The 20,550-nt window shown below is 45.9% G+C and overlaps 1 protein-coding gene across 1 annotated transcript in view; it reads right to left on the bottom strand.

Moving 5' to 3' along the window:
* SHROOM3 (shroom family member 3) overlaps nucleotides 1-20,550 on the bottom strand; it is a 292,517-nt gene that overhangs the window by 60,898 nt on the left and 211,069 nt on the right. The window contains exon 6 of the mRNA XM_054728118.1: nucleotides 4,546-4,677. Within this exon, the coding sequence (XP_054584093.1) occupies nucleotides 4,546-4,677 (132 nt within the window). The remainder of the gene's footprint in view (nucleotides 1-4,545; nucleotides 4,678-20,550) is intronic.

Below are 20,550 nucleotides of genomic sequence, written 5' to 3' on the forward strand. Positions count from 1 at the left end.
CGTTAAATCTTACAACAAGGAGTGTAACCTCCACCAACACTCACTCATACCCTGACACTGTTGGGGAGAAAATAATAAAGTTCAGAAGAATGCTCTCTGTTACTTTCAAATGAACGAATGCCAAATAAAACTTGAAAAACCAGCCCTGTGATCCCTCTCTCTCTATAAGAGTTTTATAATATAAGGAGTTTGTATTTTCTTTTTCACCCTTTACAAGGTATAATAATAATAAAATTGAGTGCCCATAATAATAAATATTCACGTCACCTTGAGATCTAGAACATTATTATGACTGTTGTAGCCACCTGTTCCTTTAAATAAAAGGCATCCTTAGAAGTAAGCATTGGCCTTAAGCATAACTCTGAACAAAAATGTTGAATTAAGATGGTAAGGATAAAAGCTGAACTTTGTGAATAAAAGAAAAGATAATCAAGAATTTAGACCTTTAATTAGAACCGAGTTAAAGAATGTAAGACCGGCAATCGCAATCAACACTTCTTTTCGTGTAAAGTTGAAGTTGCCTGAGAAGACTGTACCTTTTCTTTAAAACTGAGAATATATTCATGGGTTTTGTTTCTTTATGCAAATGTTGGCAAGGAGAATAGAGAATGTGACTACTACCACTTAGGTAAGTAGCCTTTCCCTGTGAGAAACTGAACCGCTCTGAAATCCCCCAGGGAAATGGGGAAGTAAATCCGTGGAGTACACAATACAAAGCAATTGCTAATTTGAATGAGATTAAAAGGCATTCTAGCCCTGGCCGGGTAGCTCAGTTGGTTAGTCATCCTGCTACACCAAGGTTGTGGGTTTGATCCCTGGTCAGGACACATACAAGAATCAACCAATAAATTCATAAGTAAGTGGAATAACAAATTGGTATTTCTTGCTCTCCCCCTTCTTCTCTGTCTCTAAAATCAACCAATAGAAATAAAAGCCGCTCTAAATAGACACATCATTTAAAAAATATAGCGACAGTATATATGGGAGAGAGAATGATTGAAAACCCACCCCCCTCCCAGAAATATGAGTAGTACACTGGCTTACATGAGGTACTCAAATAATAATTTTCACGAGAATTTAGAGAAATGGGCTTAAACTTAACATGGGGTTGGCTATTTTTCTTTATAAACAGATATAGCACATCAGACAGACACCTGTGATAGGCTTGTCGATTGAGAATCCTGCCAAGAAAGAACTAAATCTTATTCTAACATAAGAGAGGCCTTACCTTGTGGCAAGCAGAAACATCCTAGATAGCAACCCTCTGGCCACCTGAATGTCATATTCAGGGTGGATAAAAAGCCATTGTACCCCGCTCCTGCTCTTTCTGCTCCTCCCAGACAGCCTGAACCACCCGGAACTCACCAAGTTTAGTGCCAGAGGGAGGGACCTCGTGCCCAGTCACCTCTGTAAACTGGCCATTTAAGTTCAATTCCTGCTCTAGAAGAGGGAAGACAAATGGGGAGCAGCTCAGCAGGGCACGGCTGAGTAATGTTTCCTGAGAAGACCCAGCATCTCAGCATGCAGCTTAAAAATGCCAGAATTCTTATTTTGCGGGCAGGAAGAGGAGGGAAGCAAGGAAAATCATCTGCTGATAAAAATTCATCAAACTAAAATCAGGAAGTTTCCTTGAATGATCTTCTCTGCTAAACCCACACCCTCCTCCACATGCAAAAAAATGCCCCGTCTGCAAAAGGGAGTTAATTGCTCTAAGCTTCCCACAGTTTGAGAGGCTACTAAAGCAGGGGCCCCATACCAACATCCACCAAGACCTCCTAAGCCTCGAGTCCTGAGAACACAAAGTCAGCATCGTCAGGGAAGCAGACTCATGGCCAAGGGAAGTGCAATGTGCCGGCTGAACTAACCTTGCTGCTCGCTGAGAGTGAATTAGGAGTCAAGCCCTGAGTTTCTATCATCCGTTCAACTTGATTTACTTGATGGGGCACAAAGCACGTCACCACGTATGGGTAAATGCTTACTAATTAGAGGAGGTCGTTATTAGAATGATGGCGGTGACTGGCGGTGGAAGGTGAAGAAGGGATGAGAAGTTCATGGAGGAAAGCACTGGCTCGGAAAATCTTGCGTTTTAAGCTAGAACGTTTTGTCTCCTTTACCAACTCAGTAAACTATCCTAGCCTAAAGCCTGACATATTTGTTTAAGGAGAAGCTTCTGCTAAGGTAAGTTAGATAACAGGATTCCTACTAAATTAGATGTGAGAGAAGTTATAGGAGGATGGGATTGGATCTGTGAGATTAGTAAATCCTGGGCCACTAAGATCCGCGCCCCCCTCTTTTAAAATAACTTTAAAAAATGTTATTGCTTTGAGAGAGAGAGAGAGAGAGAGAGAGAGAGAGAAAGAAACATCAATTTGTTGTCCCACTTATTTATGTATTCATTAGTTGTTTCTTGTATGTGCCCTGACTGGGGATTGAACCCACAACCTTCGTGTATTGGGTCAATGCTCTAACCAACTGAGCTACCCGGCCAGGGCCTAAGATCCTCTGTCTTAAACCTGGGTGTCTGGCTGGCCCCTGTATACACCTGGGGAAGGCAAGTTGTTCCTTTTGCTCTTTTCTTATAAGTAAGTGAGAAATACTTCCTGGCTTTTTATTATTTTTTTTCCCCATGAAAAGTGAGCTATATATACCTGTGGCCCACTGGACTTGGAATTGGCTCATGGGGTGACCCAAGCACTTTCTAATTCCAAGGTCAGTATACAGGCTTCCATGACTTGTCACACTTGCTCAATGCCCACTTCTAACTTCCTACCTCAACCTTTATAAGCCCCTAGATGATAAGCCCATCATGTCTGCTCTCTATGTGAAGAATAAGACAGCAGCATCTTACCCCTTTCCATATTTCAAACCAGGATTTAGACCAGAGCCAGTTTGAAAGAGCTCCCAACGACCAAATCTGGAACAATAAAGTAAGTAACAGCAGTACTGGATTATAACCCACGAAATATGACTGATACGTGAAGGAATCCTTACTGATATAAACAGCTAGGTAAGTAAATAAGTGGGGGAAAGAGACAGCTCTTCCTTACAGAAGAATTCCAATGAGTAAATGTAGAAGGAAATACAGAATCATCTTTAGAGCATTCCAGTAAGAATGGTTGCAGACAATTCCACAGACGGATACTCAAATCAGTGGGAGAAAAGTTTGAGGAGAAGCAGGATACTTGCATAGCCTCCAAGTTATGTCTCCGAAGATATTTATTAATTACAAAGAGACAAATAATAACTAGAATGGAGAGGCCTTTACCAAGTAATCAAGGTTAACACCACCAGTAATAAAATATATTGATAATTTTTACACTAGATAATCTCTACTAGGACACACGAAGGAGGACATATCACTTCTGAGGTATTCCTGCCAAAGTGCATAACCTTAGTCTAACCATGGGACAATCAGACAAAGCCAAAGAGAAGGCATTCTACAAAATAAGTGGCCCACATTCTTCGAAAGTGTCCAGGTCATAAAAGGCAAGGAAAGACTGAGGAAATTACAGATTAGAGGAGACCAAGGAAACACGAGGATCAAACACGACGTTTACATGTTTATAATGCAAATTCACGTGTCTACATGAGAATCCCCAAGTGAAATCAGGGTACTTGACATCCACAGTCACGCTGGTTGAGTGCTGTGACGTGCTGGGCACCGCCCGAAGGGATTCGTGTGTATCAGCCCTTTCAATCCTTTCAGCAACGCTATGATTAGTTATTAAACTCATTTTGCAGACTGGAAACTGTGAGAGCTTAATAAGGCACCTGCAGTTACACGGGAAGATAACAATATTACACTACCACCTGATACTTACTTTACCTAACAGTTAGTTCTCATTTCCTATGAGCGGGCTCTGTGCTAAGTGCTTTGAATACCTTATCTCGTTGAATTGCCGTGGTTGTCCTACGAAGTAGGTTCTGTTACGCAGGCTGTTGGGGCCATAAAGTATAGTGGCTATGAGCCTGGCCAAACTGTCTGAATTTGAACCCACCACCTCCTAGTAGAATCCTACTGCAAACCTCACAGGACTGGTGTGAGAATTTCATGCGATGTGCAAAGCCCCAGCACACCACCTAGCGTGTAGAAGCACAGATAAGTAGCCGCAAATTTTTTGTTAGGCTAATTTAGTAATTTCAGGACATTCTTCAATTAGAGATAAGAAGAGTTTTACATGAATATCAGCGCAAATTGCTGCACAATTGGACACACAGTGTCATTTCCAAAGTATCAGATGTTGGTATATTACTTTGAGTGACTTTCATTATAGTTTCAAAAACAATGGTGGATATATTTTTAAAAAGTTTTTGAATCGTATGATTCGAGGGACCCTGGATTACGTCCCAGGAGTTTTTGGGCTCTCTAGAACCTAGTTTGAAAACTGCCATTAAGTTATTATCCTCTGACCTGTGAGCTTCTGGCCGTTTTGTTCAGCCCCTCCTTGCCACTCCCACAAGCCTGTATTTTCACCAGCCTTGCCCCCAATTCCCTCTCCCAGTCCCTTTTCTGAACCACTCGGTACAGACCTCTGCGCCTCCTACCTGGGTTTCAGCCGAAGCTTAGCTCCTCCTGACCATGCGGCTTTCCTGTGCTGGGGGCCAGAGGGGAGGTGCTCTGGGCTGGAGGAGTCAGGGGTGCCAGTATCTGCAGGACCCGGCGCTGCACACGCATCTCTGGCAAAAAAACAGGGAACAGGAAGTTGAGCGCGATGGGTGTTCGTGGGCAAGGGCACACGTGACTCTTAACAAGAAGCACGCGTGAAAATCAACCCTGGAGTTAGAGCAAAACAACACAGCTGAGAGCAGAGTTATAAGCCGGCAGCCACTGAAGTTCTCTGCCCCAAAGCAGGCAAATCCACTTCTATGTTTCTTTAAAGCACTGCCAATCTTAGAATAACAGGGTTTCCAGCCAAGGGGGACGAAAGATACACTCGCTATGATGAGGGTGAACTCCCCTATAATTCAGCATCCGTGGGTAAGTGAAAAACTGGACTCGCCGAAGCCAAGGGTCAGACAGGTGGTTTCCCGAGACCACGCCCCGCTGCCTCACCTCAGGAGAACATCTGCCTGTAGAGCAGCCCTTCCCTGTTCAGCGGGTGGCAGCTCGCAGCTCGCAGCACATGCCAGCTCCTGAGCCCCAGCTATTTCAGATTGTTTGGATTCCACTGCCCTGCAGGCAAGCCTCGTGTGTGTCCATTTAAATCCCGTCCCCCCCGCACCCGGTCCCTAACACCATCCCCGTAACTTGTTCCTCCTTACTTCCAGGGAGTCTGAGAAAAATGTTAAGCCCCATGTGGCCAACGCATTGTGCCATGGGAACGGGCATATGTCTCCTCTTTCGGAGAGTCTTGGCTGTGGAATTTCCAAATGCCCTCACCACACCTCTAAGGCCTCCACTGATCCGACGGCAACCGGCACCGGGCTCGACAGTGGGTTTGCCACACTCCACCTGGCTGGGTACCGACATGCTTCCAGTGTCTGTCTTCGGAGGTCTACGCCTCGGGGAGCTGTCTGGTGTGCCCCTCACAGATCATGGAAGCAGGCATCGGAGAAGGTGCAAACACACGCTGTTTCTCCGCTGCACAGGCCTTGGCTGAGGGGGTGGGATCCCTGAATGGTATTGATTTCTTGTCATTTCAAGAAATAGAGAGAGATGACCAGGGAGTCTCGAGGAGTTTCCATTTCTAGGCTCAAGTTCATCTTTACCTTCATGATACCTAAGCACCATCACCTCCTTCTGCACATTACGTCTCCCACCAAATTTAGGATTTCTGGCTTTGAAATGCCATAGTCAATCTAGGTGGAAAATAGTCCTGGATGGGAAGCCTTTCGTCCCAATGACTCCCATGTTGGGATCCTCGCTTTGCCCTTCTCTCCCCTTGCCAGTTACTGTATCTGTCTATGGAACCGGGGCTGTCTCCAATTCACACTGTTTTCTACCCACCTGAGGTTCCTGTGCTACCTGCCTCAGGACAGACTGGAACCAGCCACGGCTGCCACGCTTGGATCTCATCAGGAAATGGTGCTACCCCAGGGTACCACGTGCGTGCCTGGGGCACATTAGTCAAGCCTTTCCTTTTAAAGCGAGGTGTACATCCCCCTATGTCGAGAGTTACTCTCATAACTTTTCTAGAAGACAAGAACTAATACTTTAGCCCCATTTTCCAGGTGAACAAACTGAGACACTGAGAGGTGGTATACATCCTGGCCAAGCCACACATGGAATCAGACTCACTATGAAAATCACTGGCAGCCACTCACGCTTCTTCTTTCCGGTTTAGTGTTTTCACTTTATGTCACAAATTCTGAAGGCCTTGGGAACCACGAACCCAGTTTTGGACAGAACAGGTAGAGAAGGGTGATGACGGAGCCATTAATGAAACATGTTACCAAATGATCTTATTTTTACTTAAAAGGTACTCAAAGCTACTTATTTTTACTTAACCAGTTCACTGCCACGATACTTTGAATTTAACTTAAAAAGGTCCACCACTTGTGTCTACAGACGCTTATGATGTACGAACGGTTAAAGATACTAAAAACAAATAAAAAACCCACAAAACAAAACCGAAACAAACAAACAAAAACAAAACCCACCAAAAAAACCCACAAAAAATAACAACCCAACCACCAAAAAAACAATGTAGAATGAATGAAACAGCTTCAAAGTAAAAAAAATACGGAAACAAACCTCCACCTTTTGGGGCTACTTCCCAATTCCTGAAAGGTACCCCTCTCTCCTGGGTTATCCACAGATGTCCTTCACGTTTGGGCGTGGACCCCATTTGCTCTGGGTGCAGGCCAGGGGTAGCCTTTTGGAGAAATTCCTTTGGATTTATGCTGGGTGTGTCTGTGTACTCCTTTTCATAATTTGCCCTATTTTAAGTCATGTTCTTGGTTTCCCGTGTGTCTTTTTTTCTTTGTGTCCTGCTCCATGTCCATCGTGCGTGAAGCGGGACTTACTGTCATCTCTCTGTCCTGCCTTTAGTGTCATCGCCATAAGCTCCCAGCACTTGTCCCCTCAGTCTCCTAGAGTGCAGAAGGTTCATATTCCCGGAGTCTTGAGTGTCTGCAAGACGTTTTTAAGAACTGATACTGGTGGGTATAGATTTCTGTTCTTAGGCTAACACAGCTGTTCTTCATTTTCTGGTGGCTGAGCATTTATCAAAGTTTCGCATTCTCAATAAATTGCTCTGTCTTTAAAATCCCCTTGTTCCTGTTACTGACCTTTTGGGACCTATATATTCAGACTTTAACCTCTGGGTCACTGTCCCTTCATTACTCTCCTTTTTTTTTTTTTTTTTGCTTTTTAATCATTAGTGACCATTGAGGAAGCTTGTTCTGTATCCCCTCAGCCCTGTATCCTATCTGGTGCTTTCCATCACAGGCATAACAAAACCTCTCTGTCTTTGGCTCACCCACGCTGGTCTGGCAGCTTGGTTATTACAGGAGGGTCATACTTAACCCTTCAGCCATGCGTAGGTGTACATCTGTGTCTCAGATCCACGTCCATTTGTACCTCCTGGTTCTCTTGCTGCTGCTCTTTCTCACTTGATTGCCCCTGAAACCACTCAAATGAACCCGCATGTATGATTTATTCCACTGGCATTCAGCATATTTCTGATTTTTTCCCTGAAACCAATGACTTCTGTGTCAGCTTTGCACAAAGACTGGAAAGAGGTGGGTAGGGAATAAAGCCAAACTTTTAACCCAATACACATTTAATCTGTTCAGATTTACTTTAGGCTTCAATCCTCCCACCTACTGAAGTCTGTATCACCTAGCCCAGTGGTCGGCAAACTCATTAGTCAACGGAGCCAAATATCAACAGTACAAAGATTGAAATTTCTTTTGAGAGCCAAATTTTTTAAACTTAAACTTCTTCTAACGCCACTTCTTCAAAACAGACTCGCCCAGGCCGTGGTAGTTTGTGGAAGAGCCACACTCAAGGGGCCAAAGAGCCGCATGTGGCTCGCGAGCCGCAGTTTGCCGACCACTGACCTAGCCCAACAGCCTTCATGCAAGGACTTATAGTTAAACTGATGATAACTCCCCCACTGGAAGGGTTTGATACTCTGTGAAACACTCAGAGCCTGACTGTACATCAACCCCGATTAGTGGCAGGCTGTATGATGTGTGTGAGCAACATGGATTCTGGAGCCGCTGTCAGGCTCCTGTTCAGGCTCTATCACCCAGTAGGTGCTTGACCTTGGGCAGGCTGCTTAACCTCCGTTTCCTTCTCCATGAAATAGGACAATGGCACCTGCATCAAAGGGTAGTTGTGAGGCTTAAATGAATTGATATATGTAAAGCACTGAGAACAGGGCCTCCCACTAAATGATAACTTCTTACCAATAGAAAAGAAACTTACACTTATTAGGCACATGTATGTACCAGATACTGTGCTTCTCAAAGTTATTCAGTTAATATCCTTATCATCTGAGACAGTGATGGTCCTCATTTTACAGATAAAGAAAGTGAAATGAAATAAAAGTAGAGAAAGTATGGCCAAATGCCACATCCTCTTCACTCCACCCCTCATTAAATGCCTCTGAGGAGAAGAACTAGGATTTGAATACTTTCTTTCTTAGCCATCAGCCACATGCCAAGCAAGGCATGCCTGTCATTTCTTCCACATCTTCCTTTTGCTACTCATATGGAACAAAAAAGATATGCATGCAAACAGAAGACCAGCAAATACACCAAAATGTTACTATTGGGTCATAAGATTCTGGGTGATATTTTTTCTTCTTTTTTTCTGTTTCTTACAAATTGTTTACAATTAACATTTATCATTTTAACTATCAGAAAAAGTAAATTAGCCTTATTTTTTCCCCTAACTAGATGAGCCTGAGAGTCTAATTTCTCCATATTTTTAAAGGAAAATCTTGGTCGGGAAATGGAAGTGGATGTATGTATCCTAGGAGCCAATTTGAGCAGTGGGAAGACTTCACGCTGTGGCAGGATTTACTCTGATAGTTTCTGCAAACACTGATATACTTGGGGAGCTTCTTCACTCATTGGAGAGGAAGTGGGATTTCTCAGAAATCGGTATTAGCAGAGGGAGACGAAACCTCCCTGAGAAAATCCAGCCCTTGCCTTTCTGCTCTCACTCTCGCCTCATGTTCCCAGTGAACCATTACAATTCCTCATTTTAATATCATAGATGACAGCTTGAAAGCACCTTATGTATATTATTGCATTTGGCCCTCATAATAATCCTGAAGGGCAAGTAGAGTAGGTGTGATTTGTTCCCATTTAGCAGATGCAGACAGCCTCAGATTGGGACGGTTACCTGCTCGAGGTCAGGATGTATAAGTGACAAAGCGGGCATGTGAAGCCAGGGTCCCGAACTCTAGCTTCCACACCGTCTGTTATGTCATGCTGCCTTTGGATTTTACAATCCTGAAAGTCCATTGACACAGGTGGCAAACATTTAATACCAAAAGCTTCTTTAAAGAAAAGTTTCTTCCAAAGAAAGAAGCGTTATTGAGATTTAGATGGGACCTCTCTCGTAACTGTCCCTAGATCTAGAGCAGGGGTCCTCAAACTTTTTAAACAGGGGGCCAGTTCACTGTCCCTCAGACCGTTGGAGGGCCGGACTATAGTTTAAAAAAAAACTATGAACAAATTCCTATGCACACTGCACATATCTTACTTTGAAGTAAAAAAACAAAACGGCAAAAACACCCGCATGTGGCCCGCGGGCCGTAGTTTGAGGACGCCTGATCTAGAGAAAAGGTGAGGCTAGTTTTCGAAGGCCCCCCTCGCCCCCTGATACCCAGACTGTTTTCCTGCTCTTGACTCAGAACTTCTTAACCTGATCACACTGCTGAAATGATACAGTCCATGTTTCATGCTCAGAGCCAACTTCTATACCCAGCTCAATCATCCATTCACTCCATCAACAATCATTAAGGGTCAGCCATGGACCACACAATAGATTAGGCACTGGGCTTGTAACAGTGGCAAAATAGACACAATCCCTCCCTCTATAACATTGCAAATTTATGGGGAGCATGGGCAAAATAACGGTACAAATATATAATTACAAATCATAACTGCTAGGGAGATAGAGAGCACATAAGACAAGAAGAGTCTACTCAGCTCCTTTCCATCTACTTTCTTACATTGTATGTATGTTAATTTCCCTCCTATCACGTGCCTCACAGGGAGCAGGCATCAAAGCAGCAGTCCCAGAGGTTGTAATTAGCTTATGGAGAGTTCTGAGCCAGGCCCAGTGCTAAATTACTACCTCCACAGTTTATTGTAATCTTCACAACCAATCTCTAAGGTAGGTACTGTTATGCCATCACATCCCTAATTTACAAATGAGGAAACTGAGGCTCAGAAGCAGAGGAAACTGCTCAAACTCTCGTGGAACAAGAATTGGAATCCAGATCCAGCTGATGGCAAGCCCTGTGACCCTAAGGACGATATGATACAGGTGACCCTTGAACAACACAGGTGTGAATTGTACTTATATGCAGAGTTTTTCAATAAATGTATTTTCTCTTTCTTATGATTTTCTTAATTGCATTTTTTCTCTAGCTTGCTTTATTGTAGTACAGTATACAGTACCACATATAACATGTAAACTGTGTTAATGGGCTGTTTATGTTATTGGTAAGGCTGCCAGTCAATAGGAGGCCTGAGATAACCACTGTAAGACAGGAGCCATTATCATTCAATCCAAGTGGCCAATCTGAAAGAGACCGAATAGGGAAGTCACCTAATGGGTGTGTCAGGATGGTGGTGTAAGGATGGGCCCTTTTAGTCCTTAGAAAGGGAAACTGCCAATGTCCCTTGGGGCACAATGTGGTCTGTGGGAGCCAGCATTTCTCTCTTGCATTTCTACTTGCAAATAAGTTGCTCCAGTCCTAGACTGCCTAGAGAAGAGGGGTGGACGTTAAACATGTAAATGGAGACTGTCATTCATTGAGGAAGTAGGTCCCCAGCTGCTAGTAAATTTGGCATCGGCTAAGGAATCTTAGCAAAATTAAACTCACCCCCTGGTTGTGAGGGAGGCCTTAATCCTCACTTTGCCCAAGAGGATTACTGGGTCTTAGAAAGAAGCTCACATGCATTTTTTTAGAAAAGCTCGTGCCAGCTGCATTTATGTCCACAATATGCAAGATTCGTTCTGCTTTTTAGGGTAGATAATAGACATTCCATGCTATTTAAATGCCTCCAAATCTCATACCTAAATGTTTCCAACCTTTGCTATCACCCAAAGCAGGACTCTCTCTGTCTCCCAAGCTCCCCCCCAGCCGTTGCTTTATATTCTTTGGGAGCAGTTTAAATGGAGGGCAAGGTATCAAAATGCAGCCCATTTGTGAAAAAGTAATTGTTTGAGGTTTACAATATACCTTTTCAAGGTGCTTGTAATGATGGTTCCATGTACTGAATTTTTACAAATCTCCATCATTTTTCCTTTCCTTTTGTTACTACAGGGTTAGTGTAATACAGTCTAGAGTTCTGCGGGTTTTTTTTAATCCTGTAGGTTCTTACTCATCCCAACATTACCTTATCCTCCCCAGAGGAATTCTGGACCCACTGACATATATAATACGAAAGTGGGACTGACAAAATCTGTGTCTTTAGCATGGCATTCACAAAACATCATTTAAAATTATTACAAATTTGGCATCTGTGTTGAGCTTTACAATTTGCAAAGTATTTTTACCTAACCATTTTCATCCTCATAACAACCCTATGAAGTACTGTCTCCCCCTCACAGACATGGAAACCGAGGCACAGGTAATATAAACACGTTGCTCAAGATCACAAAGGAAGTGGTAAAGGCAGGACCCAACCTCCAAATGGTGAACATCGCGTCACCCAAGGGCTTAGTGAGGTATCTGTAGGGCTGGACCAGCTTTAGAAAACAGAGTTAGTCGCCTGGTCCCAGGAGGAACACAACAATTCGTTCAGCAGTCTTCCTCAGGGAGTGATGGTCTGTGGTGGTTTCTACCACTTCTTACCCTCACTACCCCGGCTGCTTAATTTCCACCTGTAGTTAGAATTCCTGTGTTAACTCTGGGGCCAACTGGACTGCAAACGAGAAGGAATTTAAGCCTCCAGCAGTATCTCAGCAGACAGCTTCAAGACAGACTCTTGGCTAGTTGTGTTCTCATCTTGAGCCTCCAGTCCCCATGCAGCCCCCCAGTTCCCAGGGCCTCCCTTTGATACCGATTTCCCTCCAGACTGGAGCCTGGCCTTGTTAATGTTCACTAACCCACCAACAGACGGTATTGGGAGCAAAAGCCCAGGGAAGGCAGGTCGAGAGGTTTTATCAGACAGGGCAGAGCGGGTGCTTCCCCCTGCACTAGGCACTAACACAGAAGGGCTGGGCATCAGGCAGGAGTTGGGCAGGTCCTGGGGCGGCCAAGCCAGGCCAGGCCAGCCCAGGCAGGAAATACTCGGTGAGCTGTACATCACCTCCTGTCCCCCCTTCCACTACAACCCCAGCACACCAAGCATGGGAACGGCACAGAACCCATGACAAAGTGAAGGCTGTGGGCTGTGACCCCAAGTCACACATCCAGCTGCAGATCCAGCTGCAGATCGGTGGCCTTCGGCCCAGCCAGCCCTGGCTCAGTAGGGGAGGCAGTCTCTTCTCACTATGGCATTCCAGCTGCTAGTGGTGAAGAGGTAACCATGGAAACCATCACAAAGAGCTTAAAGTTGAGGAAAGAGGCTGGAGGCGACAGGGAGGCAGAGAGGGATTTCCAGTGACAGTCCTGCAATTCTCCCAACGTTAGCCATGCACATCGACTGTGAGTCCAAATAAGAGACAAGTGGAGCCTACACACAGGGAAGCAGCCTCGAAAGGTCAGAGGCAACCACAGAGCTAGGATCTTGATAGGTTCTTCCTCCGGCTTTCTTCTCCTCCTTCAGCGAGCAGAGCCCTAAAAGAATTTTGTCTGCCAGAAATTTTGCCCTGAGATAATGGGGCTCACTTGGGTGGACAGAACTTCAAATACACACAGTCAAATTCCTTCAAAGGCAGGGCTGCAAGCCCAAAGGGGTCCCCCCCTTTCCCTCTAGCTTCGTTCAGCCCATCGCCTCCGACAGCACCGCCTTGCATGCTGGGGGGCTTCTCTGATGGGTCTGTAAACAGACCTGCACCCCTTGGTGGCTGAGGAAAGGATCCTGAGACAGGCTGTCTAGCCGCACTGCAAGGAGAGGCTGGGGTGTCCAGAACGCTAGTACAGAGCATCTTAGTGGGACCCAGTGAAACGGCTCAGATCTAAATAGGAAATCATGTCTGTATATTTAACCACATTTCCCCCGCCCCCCGGGATCTACACATTATTTTAATAAATTGGCCAATGTGACTTCTTATGTCTTCATCACATCAATAGAGTTCTCAACCTACCACCTAGGATTTATTTTTCATTTTTATTTATTTTGTTAATCCTCACCCGAGGATATTCTTTCCATTGATTTTTTAAAAATAGATTTTATTGATTTTTTTACAGAGAGGAAGGGAGAGGGATAGAGAGTCAGAAACATCAATGAGAGAGAAACATTGATCAGCTGCCTCCTGCACACCTCCCACTGGAGATGTGCCCGCAACCAAGGTACATGCCCTTGACCGGAATCGAACCTGGGGACCCTTTAGTCCGCAGGCCGACGCTCTATCCACTGAGCCAAATCAGTCAGGGCTCCATTGATTTTTAGAGAGGGGGGAGAGACACACAGAGAGAAACATCGATGTGAGAGAGACACATCGATTGGCCCGAAACTGAGGCGTGCGCCCCTGAATGAAATCGAACCCAGGACCTTTCAGTCCGAGGGCCGATGCCCTATCCACTGAGCCAAACTGGCTAGGGCTGGGATTTATATTTTTACGTGAAATTTTTAGCTCGGGTTTCACCAGAATCTGCGAGTTGAGATAATGCCAGTGGAAATAGGGAATATCCTGGGTCAACAGTTTCCTTTGCCTCTGACGATGCCAGGGCTGGGGGACACATTCCTCACCCTGGCTTCCTTGTGGAAACCAAGGTAACATGGCATCTATGTCAGTCCCTAAATGGGCTTCACAAAAGTCTAGGCCAATCTTAAGAAGCCATCTGGTTCTCCACATGTTTGTTCACCAACTGACGGCTGAATTGGAGTCCCTGGGGTAGGGGGGTGAAGAATGTCAGAGAGAGTGAGTGACAGGCAGAATTTTGAGGGTTGGAGGAAGAATGTGACAAGTTCATTAGCGCCTCTCCTGCAAACATGCGTCCCCCCACCCCCAAGCAATAAGGTACTAAGTAGACCCCTAACCATTTAAGAACACACTCAGGAGTCATCAATTCCTCCACCACCACCGTTCACTTGCAGGCAGCCCACAAAGGAGGGGAGGGCACTTGTCAATGTTCCTTTCTCCTTGTAGCTATTAAATAAAAAATAATTTTACCTAGGGAGAAAACTAACTGACATCTATGATGAACCTCCTCAGGTGAGAGGCAAGGTCTTGTTAGGTTCCAGTCCTGGCACCTCCACGCCTAGCCTCAGCTGTGTTGGTTTCCTCACCTTTAAAAGCAGGTAACAGTAGTGCCTACCTCAGAGGAGGGTGAGGAAGATACAAGTTCCAGACAGTGCTCCACTCTTAGCAAATACTCAATACACATTCGAAGTTAACACCCACCAGGTGCTAAGCTAGTTATCTTTACATGTATTTTGTCGCTTAATCCTTGTAACAGCCTTAATCTGATAAGTATTAATACCTCTGTTAAGGTATTTTTATCACCGTTTTGCAGATGAGGAAACTTTAAGAACTTAACCTAAATTGCTAGTAGATGGTGGAACTCAGATGCTAACCTAAGTCATCCTGGCTCCACAGTCCAAGCCCTTTCCCTGACACTGAATTGCCTTTGTACATAAGGTCCTTTTGTTGTTGCTGTTGTTATTTTTAGTAATGAATAACAAGAGAAAACATTAGCAAAAGACTCTGATGTTTAAGAAAATAGTATAATGAAAAAGAAACGGGATTTTAAACTTCCACAATAAGCAAGAGGCTTAAAAAAAAGACAGGGCAGAGTGGGGGGTGGGGGTGGGGGGGTGGGGGTAGAAGACAACCCTCTGCCCTGACAAATATTTCAAGAGAAATGGATACACATTTATACTAAGTCAGGGCGTCTGTGAATCCTTGAGTGTAAAATATCTTCCTATTCATCACCCAATTCCAGAGGCTAATAAAATGTTCTCAGTAAATGGTTCAGGTTTACTGAATGAATTAAACCAACCCAACAACAAAATGCCTCTGCTGGAGCTGGCAAAGTATAGGAAACATCTTTGGCAAACACTCTGTTGAACTTAATAATAACTGAAGCTTGACCAGCTGGTGTGGCTCAGTGGTTGAGCGTCGACCTATGAATCAGGAGGTGATGGTTCGATTCTCAATCAGGGCACAGGCCCAGGTTGCTGGCTTCATCCCCAGTGTGGGGCGTGCAAGAGGCAGCTGATCAATGATTCTTTCTCATCATTAATCTTTCTATATCTCTCTCCTTTTCCCTTCCTCCTGAAGTCAATAAAAATATTTGAAAAAAAAGGAAGCTTAATAGATTAAGTAAACTCCTGTATTTTACTTATCACTCTGTCCAAAGTATTTTGCTGAAAATCCAAGTTGTATAATTATAAAAAACATTATTTTTAAAAAGCACAATATTGGTTTGGATACAGAGATCAAGAACTGTTTTCCACCTTTGGAAGAAAATATAATATGTAACCCTTTTACCTAGGTTCCCAGAGCCTAGTTTGGGAGTTCAGCTTCAACTAGTATCCTCAAATCAGTCGTCAAAAACAGAGGGGTTTGCCTGGTGGGTATTTCTTCTCTTTGGGATTTACTTGTGCCGGCAAAGCAAAGCCCCAGTGGTATATTGACCAGGTAGGCAAGAACTATAAATTTAAATTCCCTACAACCTTAAAAAAAGAACCCATTAAAAAGAAGATACATATAATGCTCAGGCTAAGCGACTGTTACAACCAGAACAACTGGAATGACTGGCTGACCAGTCGCTATGATGCGCACTGACCACCAGGGGGCAGATGCTCAATGCAGGAGCTGCCCCCCCCACACACACCCCCACACACCCCGTGGTAAGTAGGCTCCCACAGCCAACCTCCCACGGCCCCTCCCCCCCCAACCCGGCCCGCCAACCTCCTGAAGTTCCTCCCCCCTGCTGGCCTGCCCCCCCATAGGATCCAATTGTGGGCCAGGCCGAGGGACCCCACCCATGCACAAATTCGTGCACTGGGCCTCTAGTTGATTAATATGTTCCAAGGTCCTTGATAATATTAAATAAGATGGCTTTGACAAAAAGTACAATTAATTTTACCATCAACACCAAAACCACATATTATATTTATCACAGTGCATGATTAGCCGACATTTATTGAGTTCTGACTAAGCTGAACACTTTTATTATCTAACTTAATCCTCACAATAACCCTATGAAGATGTTTTATTGCTATCCAATGCCTTCAGGCTCAGAGGCATTTAACAACTGGCCCAAGGTAATATTCACCTAGAGACAGAGATGGGATGTGCACCCTTGTCTACCTCTGGGACCCAAGTTGTTCTAATTGAACCAATGCTTTGCATACAATAAAATGCATAGGTCTTAAGTGTTTGGTTCAATGGCTTTTGATCATTGTGGATATTTATGTAACCATAACTAAAAAAAAAAAAAAAAAAAGACATAGAACATTTCCACTGCTCCAGAAAATCTCTCCTTACCACTTTCCAGTCAATCCTCCCTCCCCCCAGAGGCAAGCACCAACATCCGCAGTCATAGGTTAGTTTTGCCCACTCTGGTACCTCAGAAATAGAATTGCTTCTGTATTCTTTTGTCTCTAGAGTCTTTCAGTTGAACACCATGGTTCTGGGATTCATCCAGGTGGTTGTTTCTATCGTGAGTTCATTCCTTTTGATTACTGAGTAGTATTCCACTGTATGGATGTACCACAGTTGATCCATTTTCCTGTTGATGAACGTAGAGTGGTTTCCAGTTGTTGGCAGTTACAAATAAGGCTGTTATGAACATTCTTTCTAAGTCACTTTGTGCACTTTTGTTTTCCTCTATCTTGGGTAAACATCTAGGTGTGGACACGTTGGGTCATGGGGTTGGTGTCTGTTTAACTTACAACAAACCTAAGTCCTTAACTCTGTTCTCTACTCCCTCGGAAATGCCCTAGCGTACGAACATGTTTGATTTCCCCTCTTCCCTAACAAGGTCCCTGAGGGCAAAGATCCCATTTCCAGTTCCTGGGCTGCCTCCTACACAGTAAATGTTTGCTGAACAAATGAAATGACCACTGTTCATACTGTATGCCTGCTCCTTCGTTAGGCGTCCCTACAGCAAAAGGAAACATGCCTGGCATGCACGGAAGACTATGACACACGGGAGGGGGTGGAGTGGAGGCACTGCTCATTCATTCCTGCACGGCGATACCCTGTCCAGCCAGGAGACTCTTGGCTTCCCATTCTCTTTTCGACAAGACGGTTCCTAGAGAGGGAACCCCTCCCAGTGATCCTGCGGGAAGAAAAGGGGGGGGGGGGGCTGCTCCCGATCAAGTGACACTATGGAAAGGGAGGAAGGTGTCACTGCAATTGAGGTCACGCAGTGGTTAGAATTACAGGATCCTTCTGGCAGACAGGAGGGCAGGGGAAGCCGAGAGCCATGAAACTCTCACCTTCTGAAAGAAGCCAGCAGCACAGCCGCACGGCTGGGGCCCGGGCAACAGCCTCCACCAGAAGTTACAGAGACACTTGGTTTTGGTCAAAGTGCCACCTGGTTTCTACATTGAGAATGAAAAGTCAAGAATACATTCGGAGGAGAAAGTAAGATGTTAGCGTAAAAAAAATACAACCAGGTTTAGCAAACAAGACAGGATAATGAAGACATTGGGTCGAAAGCAGAGAAAGGTCTCAGGCATACGCAACATCCTTAGCTCAGAGGTTTATCAGGATACACCCCTTCCTGCCAGATGGAGGAAGCTTTTAATCCCCATGAATCCATTCATTCATTTACTTTAAATCACAGAACTTACACTGTACTTAACCTGTCACTTCTTAGAAGGTAACGGAATCATCATTGATACTCTATTCATAAACACAAAAGGTTGGACAAGTCCGAAGGGTAATTGTAACTCTTTCTTACAAAAAAAAAAGAATATTTGTTTTACATAAATCAAAGCAGGACATTGCCTCATACTGGACTCGGATGCGTTGGGGCAATTGTTTTCTTCGGTCCCAGGTTGTGGAGGACTGAAACAAGTTTAGAATCCCTCCATTTGGATCCGGATAGGTGACCTAGTCTTCCTGGACCCGGGCAGAACTGCACTGAAGCCATCCTAGGCAGATGGATGTTTATCCTATTCTTAAAATCTCCAGGGAAGAGAATTCTCTACCACATCCCTTGGTAACCTTCTCCAGGGTTTTATCAAGCACACGGTGAGGAAGTTCTGATGTAGAAACCAATAAAACTATTAACTCTATGAGCCTAGCTACAAGCGCTGGGCAGGGGGATGCATATGCTTGGGCACTTGGCCTTTAATGGTAGAGAGATGTATTTACAAAACAGGCTGCGCAAACAGAAACCATTTGTCAGGAGCAGATGTGGGGAGCTGATTCGAGAGGAACTGCCACAATAAATTCTGTTCCATGTGAATAAGTTATTGTTGGTTATAACATTTTTTTTTTTTTTTTTTAAGTACAAACTTACTTCCTTGTCAATGACTAGATTTAGTGCCTGGCCAGGTTTGTTAGCAATTTTAAAAAATGTCCCCAGCTCCAAGTTTTCAAGTGCCTGGGCTTCTGTGGAAAACGAGGCCTTAGCAAACAGAACATAAAATGTTACTGTTAAGGATGACTCGACTTCTTTCTCACTTCTGTATATCCTACCCTTTGTAATCAGAAAAAAAAAAAAAGATATGAGAATTAAAAGACAAAATAGCCATCAGAATGAATTAGAGTGCAAAACAACTTCTCGTGAAATTATTTGGGGGAAGATTTAGCCATTGGTCTGACCTTCATGCTTTTGATTGAAAAGGATCCTTTAACTAGCCTGTTAGAAATAGAAAGGGATTTCCGGTTGCACCCTAGAATCTCACTGCAATCTCTCCACGGAGATTATATGCATGAGGGCAACCACTGGCCGCCGGTCCAAAAGTGCACCAGCACCAGCACCACACTACGATCTGAAAACGAACAAAAAAAAACCCAGTAACGCTAAAGTACACGAGAGAAAGGGGCCGACACACCCCACCCCGCCCCCACAGGATGCTCCCCGTACTGAAATTTTATAAGCTCGCATCCTCCGGCCAAGGCCTTTTCTCTCTCTAGCAACTCGGAGGAGAGCGTGTGTCCGGCATAATTTCATTTCCACGATTTAAATTTCCCTACACGGCCATGAAAAACACCTTTAAAAAAATCTGCCTTAAGATCTGCAACAAGTGGGGGAGAAGGGGCAGGCACGCCCTCCCCCGCACAGCTGGGGCCTTTCCTACAGAAACGGATCCGGTACCAGGAAGAAAGTTAGGTCGTCCTCGGCGCCGCAGGAGCCCTCGTGGGCAGCGATTTATCAAAATTAAAACATTTCACAGGTCATTTCTTCCGAAAAGTTTTCTTGCTGTCAATAACCGGCAATTATTTCCTTCTGGGAGCAGCAGTTTCTGCCTCCCTAATAGAAAGCCAAGGCCCAGGGCGTCGGGAGACCCTCGGAGCGGAGCGCGCCACCTGCCCCCGCGCCGGGCCGGCTGCCCAGAAAGCCAGCCCCGCGACCCCTCCTCCCGGACCCGGTCTCCAAGCCGCCGCAGGGACCGAAATAGAAACCCTTTTGGAAAGCAGGCGGCGGGACACCCTCCCTCCCTCCCTCCCTCCTTCCAAGGCAGCAGGGTGCCCCGGCCGGCCGCGCCCGCCGCTGGCCCGGGGAAGCGGACCCCGCCCCGCACTCACCACCGCTGCTCTCGGGGCCGCCGCCCCCCGGGCTGCGCGGGACTCCGGGCCGCCGCCAAGTTCAAACCTCGCCGCCGCTCGGGGGAGGCGGCGCGGGGCACTGCCGGCGGGGCTCGGCGGCGCTCAACAATGGGAGGCTCGGCCGCGCCCAGCGCCTCCGCGCCGGGCTCCAGCGGCTGCGGCTGCGGCTGCGGCGGGCCCGGGGCGCGCCGCTCAGGGGCCTGAATCCGGGCTCCGGGGAGCCGGAGGGTGCAGGGCGCCCGACGGCCACGCCTCCCCGCCGCGGGGGCGCACCGGCGGGGCCGCGCGCGCTCGGCGCTCGCCACCAGGTAATCCCGCAGGAAGCCCCGGCGATTGGCCCGGCGCTCAGGACGGGATTTGCATGTCAATGGCCGGGGAGGCTCCGAAGGTTTGAAAACCGACGCCGGGCGGGAGGCGTCCGGCTCCGCTCGGGTCCTCTCCGCGCGGCGCGCACTCTCCCAGGCTCTTCCCCACCAGGCCGGTCACAAAGGTGCCTAACTCTGCCCGCGAAGAGGAATCCGAGAGCAAAACACCGACTTGAAGGAGCCCGCGCTCGCTTTGCAGGGGCTCTACAG

This window comes from Eptesicus fuscus, chromosome 2 (genome assembly GCF_027574615.1).
Source record: "Eptesicus fuscus isolate TK198812 chromosome 2, DD_ASM_mEF_20220401, whole genome shotgun sequence".
Classification (NCBI taxonomy): domain Eukaryota; kingdom Metazoa; phylum Chordata; class Mammalia; order Chiroptera; family Vespertilionidae; genus Eptesicus; species Eptesicus fuscus.